Here is a 6,947-nt window from a genome sequence, read left to right as displayed (position 1 = left end):
CGTCAAGGACCCTCAGTGTGTGTAAACACCCCTCCCACAGAGTGCCCCAAATTGACCATGCCTTTTGGACTTTGCATGTGTTTAATATCCATTTTGTCCCTTGCTGTCATGCTATCTCTTCAAAAGACTATCTCACCAGGAAAGCCAAAGCCTGTTTAACCCATTCAGGAAGATTTTTACTTCTGCAGGTTTGTATTACAGTAGAAAGCCCACTGCTTGCTTAGCTGTCACACTCACCACCCTGCCACTGCTAACACGAAGAAAATCAAGGTGATTACACTTCAGAATTGTCTGGTTAAACAGTGTGGAAAACAACAAAGAAAACTCGAGAACTGCACACATACAAATGAAAAAATTAAACTGAATTTGTATTTCAAAAAAACAAACAAACGACTATCTCACCATTACATAACACTGTTTCTAAACTAGAGTACTGCTTCATAATATTCTAAGAAAAGTCAGAGTAAATAGGCTCTGAGTAAGAACCTAAAAGACTTGCAGAACAAAGCGCCAGCACTTAGGTCACCTATCTTGCATTTTTGGCTTACTTCCTGATTCCTGGCTCAGAGCTGAGTTTGTCAGATAATGTGGTTTAACTCACCTGAAGCAGAAAATTACCTGTACTTTTCCAATATTGTTGCCCAGAGTTGCCTAGCGATGCTGCCACACCTACTTTCATGACTGCGTAATCAAAAGCCATTAATCTCTGTTTTTGAGGGTAGGGCCTTGGGACTGCCTCATATCCTCTATCCCCATGAACATGATGGGATGACAGCTCCACAAAGCTAATTAGATCCTCTCTACAGTTCTGTACAAAATATTCAAGGAAATGAAAAACAAAATCCATACAAAATCAACCATCCACCACTCTATAATCTGACAACACCATTTTTTTTTTTTTCCTGATCTTCCATGGCTGGCATACAACCTAACACACCTGTACAGAAAGCTCTCTGCAAGCTTTGAAGGATTCATCATGTACCTCCTGGGGGTACCATTACCTTTCTTTAAACTCCACTGGCCATCTTTTACCCTTACACCACTATGACCTACTAGAATTGAGAGGCCAGAAAGACACGTACAGAGTTGACAAGTGAGCCTCTGAGCATGAGGAGGACAATGCAGACCCCAGGGACTACTTGGATGGGTTGGGGGAGCTATTATATTTGCTCTGAGGTCAGACTCGGGACTTGAATTCCTCAGGAGGAATTTCTCCACATTCCCCGACCTCATCACCTTTGAGAGCCATGAGTCCCTGAGGCTGGTCTCTCCAGTGCCCTGGGAAACCTAGGGCCCTACAGCCCCTGCAGGACAAAGCAGAGCATGGCCAGGCCCTCGTTCTGGTGACTGGTACTCAGAGTAATCAGCAGTTTGCTGGTGATCAAGCTACATGTAAAACGGTACTCTCCGCTGCAGGGGGTGGGGGCTGAAGTGCCCCCAGAACCTAGGGAACATTTCAGAAAATCTCATTGTTGAATTGAAAATAGATGCCTTGATGAGTGAGAGGGTAGTCAACATACACTGTTTCAGGTAAAGTGCTACAATTTAATTAATAAAGTCTTCTAGTACCTAAGCAAAGACTATGTAAGGCAATTTGATGGTTCAAAATTGCCTTATGTTCAAAGTGAGATCACATCCCCAGCTAATGCAAGACCTCTCATACCCAGACCCTTCCGTCACCAATTTCTTTGAAAGAGAAGCCCCAGCTGACTGGTTTATCAAACAAGAGAGGGGAACAGAGAAATGAGCAACAAAGAACAGCTGGCAAAGGTGAGCTGGTAAGGCAACAAGAAGAAGGAAAAATATTGTGACAGTGAAAAAGCCCATGAGAGGGAGAGAAAGGCAAGTGAGAACACACACAGGTACAAATATATATTTTAGGATTAGGCAAGAGAAGATCATCTTAATGAATAAAACATATGATGTATGCCCCACCCCCAAAAAAACAAACTTCTATGAACGTGTCAAAAAATATTTTTATTATGTATTTGTTCCTAAAATAAAAAATTATAAAAAACAAAAAAGTGTTTGTAATCTATCATCTCAAAAATGCCATGCTAATTCATAAAAATTTATACATGAGGCCATATTCTAAGTCTTCCAGAACTATACTTAGAATTATTTTGTCTATAAATAGGTTTCTAATTATATTGTTTACGATGCACCTTCCTTCAACCAAGCGTACAAAAAGGAAGCAATATGCCCTCTACAAACTCACCCACTGCATAATTTTACTGAGAATTACTCAAAATGAGGATATTTTGCAAATGTGATTTTCCTGTTTCCTAATGTTTTATATTTATCAAAGTACTGAACTTGGAGAGGTTGGGTATGCAGCAAACCTAAAGTAACTGCACACTTCTGTAAAATTGCAAAATGCGTTTCATTACTCATTGCCTTTTAAACACCATCTTTGAAGCTTTCAGAAAATGAAGAAATCTGTGCAGCAGTAAAAAAAATGACAAAAGTAAGGAGATGCTGTCTAAATGATTTATTCGTAACATACAGTTTTAGAATCATACTTATCAAGAGCAGCAATGCCTTAATTTCTATCATCAGTATGTATAAAGGAATTAGGAGAAAAGTACACAGAGCATTGAGGAAAACTACCTCCCACAAAGCAACGTGGCACACTCTTTACCAAATCTCATCTTTCTAAATCCCACATTCTCCTACTGAGTGGAGCAGAGCATACCAAAAAGCAGCTGGGTCCCAACAGCTTTTAGGACACAGAGATATCAAGCAAGGAAAATGTCAGCTAACGAGTCCCAGAGGGAAAAGAAAGGAGGAGATGAGGACTTGAAAACATAACCAAGACAAGGCTGCTTGTGCAGAGCAGGGAGCCAGAAGGGGTTGAGTCCTCTTTGAAACACCTGCCTTTTCCTCCACAATTAACTGAAAGTTGATCACCACAGTTGAGAGTCAGGGTGAAAGGCGACTTGTTCAATTAATACTGACAAAATGTATGACCTATACCTATTCAAAAAATTACAGTAACCTTGAGGACATTGTGCTAAGTGAAATAAGGCAGTCACCCATGGACAAACCCTGTATGATTCCACTTATGAGGCATCTAGAATAGGCAAATTCAGAGACAAAAGTAGAATAGGGGTTGGTAGGGGGGATGGGGAATTGCTGTTTAATGAGCACAGAGTTTCAGTTTTATGAGATAAAAAGAGTTCTGGAGATGAATGGCAGTGATGGTTGCACACTGATGTGAATGTAATTAATTAATGCCCCTGAACTAGACGCTCAAAAACGGGAAACGGGGTCAATTTCACATTATGTGCATTTCACCACAATTAAAATTTTTTAAATATATAAATTTAAAATACAAAATGATTATCTTTGTAAACCTGAAAGAAAATTGCCACCAACCCAAAATTCTAAACCTAGAGAAATCTCCTAAAAGGATGAAGGAGAAATAAAAATATTTTCAAGCAAACAAGAACAAAATTGAATTAAACTAATTAAAATTTTTAAAAAATAAATATGTCACAATTTCAGCATGAATCCCAGGAAAGGAACGCAGATGTTCAAGCTGCCCTTTCACTTTCCAAGGAGGTCACATCTCCTTCACCCCCACCCCATCTGTTTTCCTTCACCATTCTCTAGTACAGCTTTCCTAAGAATCTTTGGGGCACAGATTAAATAGACAGATCTCCAGGCCTCTTCCTTAGAAATTCTGAGGGACTAGGTCTGGGATTAGAACCAGGTTCTAAATTTTTATAAGCACAAAGATGACTCATGACAAAATCTGGTGAACCTCAGCCTAACATATGCCTTCATCTTTGATCTGTTTGTCAAGGAAGTTGAACTGGTATGCCCTACAGCCATCCCACCACGCCCTGTACTGCACACACAGAGCTCCCCGCTGCGAGACCCATAAACATCCCACTATGCAAAGCAGGGAAGAGACTGCTGCTCTGACAAATGGCTGAGTCACTGATAGTGAACTCCACCTCTGCCATAAGCAATCATATAATTGGACAAAATCATGTTTTCAGGTATCGAGTAACAGGCAGTACAAGGATGATCCCTGAGATAAGGGACACTCACAAGGAGGCTGCCACCACTGCCCTGGCTCTCTGCCAGGAGACCATTTTCCAACCGCAGCAGTGAGCTGGAATCCAAACAGCATAGCAGCCCTACTGAGCTGAGGAAGCAGAGGTCAGAAGTTTGAGTCAGGCTGAGCAGCTGGCAAGGTACAGGGTCAAGAGGTATACAGAAAGGACAGGTCAAGAGGTATACAGAAAGGAGGGGTCTCCGAAGTCTCGGGAGCTGGGGGGGGAGGGGGGCGCTGTTGCAAGGCCTTAGCTGAGGAGTGGGCTGCAAAGGCCCAGCGCAAGGCTGCCCAGGGCTCACCAGAGAGCTGGCGTTNCTCCCAACTAGCAACCCTCAGTTTTTCCTGTGTCGCTGAGACTATTTCTGTTTATATTTCTCATTTATTCAAGGAAAGAAGCCATTTTTAAACAGAGAGGATTAAGTGAGGCCGAGGCCGCTGTTCCTGCCGAAGAAGCGGGGACCTTCCAGCGCCTCTTCCCTGCCTGGCCCAGAGAAGAACCCTATTCATCCTAGGAGTACAAGCCGATCCTACCGAGTCATTCGAGTTAGCATCGAGATGAAATCTGTTTCCCTCTCCTGCTTTTAGGCATTTTAATCACCCCGCAGTTATGACACGGACATCAAGAGCCCGTGCTAAAGCCATCTATTGGGCTGTCGGAAAAGTCATGATGTGTTTTTCTATGTCTTTCATTGCAAAAATGCGTCATGACTTTTCCGACAACCCAATATGTTGCTGCCCATAAGTGATCAGCGATTCCGATGTTATTTGCAATGCACTCCACCTCCAGGGAGTACATACATTTTGGAATGACTGCAGATTTGGCCCTAAAAGAGTTAAACCTCACCTAACTGGACCACAGTGACACTGAGCAAAAGGAGGCATGATTTTACTAAAATCCGCCTACAACTTTAAGAAGTTATTTGTCACCAAACCTTGATTCTTCGGATGCTGACGACTGCCTCTGACACCCTCTCGATGGCGGAGGGGAAGAAGAGAGTGACGGTCAAACGCACAGCCCCATACAGTGTCACTGCCACGAACACACGGCTGGCTGTGATCACATTGCCAAGGAGCACGTAGACAGTGAAAGTCATGAAAATGATGATTTTGCTTGCAACAAAAAATGATGCTAAATTCATTCCTCTAAGGTAGGAGCTCCTCAGAACCTTGGAAATTTCCTTTCTGGAAAAGAGAGTAGGATATAAGTTTTAAAGGAAGCATCAACATCAAAGTCATGAGTTCAAGAGCCTTTTGCTTTTGGCCCCTTTCTAAAGAGTGGACAGGCATTAAAATAAAGTCATTATACAGCTCACATCCTGGGTCCAGCTCCCACACAGAAGCCACACACTCCATACCAGTTCACTCACCCACTAAATGAACACCGAAAGCCATACTTTAACATTTTGGGCCAACCAGACTGGGTTTGAACATTCATTCAACAAGTATTCGTGAACACAAGTCCTATGACGGCCACCTCGCTGATGACAGAAAGACACAGCCTATCCCCTCCAGGAGCTCATGAACTCATGGGAGAAGAGACTGTGCCACCCAAAACTTGTCTGACACCAGGGCATTAGACAGAAGCAGCCTGCAAGGCCCCCACAGGCACAGAGAAGAGGCATGTCAACCGGGAGTCGTGGAGTCAGGGAGAGTCACACACAAGAGGGACCAGAGAGGATGACCCTGAGTTAGTCAGGGTTCAGGGGGGACACGGGAAATGAGGAGAGTGCTTTCAAAGCAGTGGGAGGTGCACCTACAAAGGTGCAGAAGTGACAGGAGGCAGGGTACGATCAGAGAATGATAAGTACCATGTGCTGGAGTGTAAATACTCATCAAATATTTAAATGAAAGACTAAACAAAAATTCTACGAACATAAAGCAAGGCAAAAAGGAACAGGATTTCCATGGCTCTGTCTGGAATGAATAATACTGGTTCACATAGTTTGTTCCGATAGAGGTACAACCCAATCTCTAGAATCTTTCTGTATGTGCTGCATTAACATGTTACATTAATAGTTTTAGTTTAAATGTCATATCAAATACTAACATTGTAGAATCACTGTTTGTGGGGTATTTGAGGTATGAAAAAATATTTGGAATTTCATTTGTGTCTAAGTAAGAGGTATGTATGTGTATACACACACACACACACACACACACACATATGTATGCATTTTAAGAAGATGGGAAACAGAAGAACAGGTTCAAGTGATGTACCACGCTATTGTGTTTAACGCTACTGCCACATGTGGGAGTTGGGTGGTAGTATTTAATTAAGTTCGCCTTAATATGAAAGTTTCGTAAGACTTCTAAAACCATGCAGTAAAAAATAAAAAAATTAAAACCTTGTAACTTTGTATGATGATGGATGGTAACCAGACTTATTGTGGGTGATCACTTCAGTGGCTACAAACGTTATGTTGTATGCCTAAAACTAATGTAACGTTCTATGTCAATTATACCTCAATTTCTAAAAAAGACGAAAATGTGGTGTGATATATTCAAAAACTTACCTTCTCAAATTGGTAATAAGGTCCGCAAATGACTTTTCCCAAGCATACATTTTTATTATTCTTATGCCAGTTATAACTTCATTCATGGTCCTGATCCTGACGTCTGTAAAAGTCGCAGTCTTACTCCTAAGGGGACAGGCGTGAGAGATGAGCCACGGTGACCACAACCCAACTTCCCCCATCAGCAGTGGTCACAGGCAGGGACCAGAGATCAAATGATTCCCTACAGCGTTTTTGCACTGACAGCAGAGGCAGGTCCTGCTCAAAATATAACTAGAGAAAGACTTCAAATCGGAAGTCAACAATTCATCCCAATTCAAGAAGTAACTTGAAGAACTTGCAATAGCTGCTCAGGATGACATGCAATG

At 42.1% G+C, this 6,947-nt stretch overlaps 1 protein-coding gene across 1 annotated transcript in view; it reads right to left on the bottom strand.

The window, feature by feature from the left end:
- The window catches only part of ABCC4 (ATP binding cassette subfamily C member 4 (PEL blood group)), a 289,286-nt gene that overhangs the window by 199,003 nt on the left and 83,336 nt on the right, over nt 1-6,947 (bottom strand). The window contains exons 7-8 of the mRNA XM_019663851.1: nt 6,580-6,705; nt 4,999-5,248 (exon numbers count right to left, since the gene is read on the bottom strand). Coding sequence (XP_019519396.1) covers nt 4,999-5,248; nt 6,580-6,705 — 376 coding nt within the window. The remainder of the gene's footprint in view (nt 1-4,998; nt 5,249-6,579; nt 6,706-6,947) is intronic.

This window comes from Hipposideros armiger, unplaced genomic scaffold, assembly GCF_001890085.2.
Source record: "Hipposideros armiger isolate ML-2016 unplaced genomic scaffold, ASM189008v1 scaffold_407, whole genome shotgun sequence".
In the NCBI taxonomy this organism is placed as follows: domain Eukaryota; kingdom Metazoa; phylum Chordata; class Mammalia; order Chiroptera; family Hipposideridae; genus Hipposideros; species Hipposideros armiger.
Note: the sequence above shows the minus strand (reverse complement) of the source record. Positions and strands in the feature narration are given on the sequence as shown.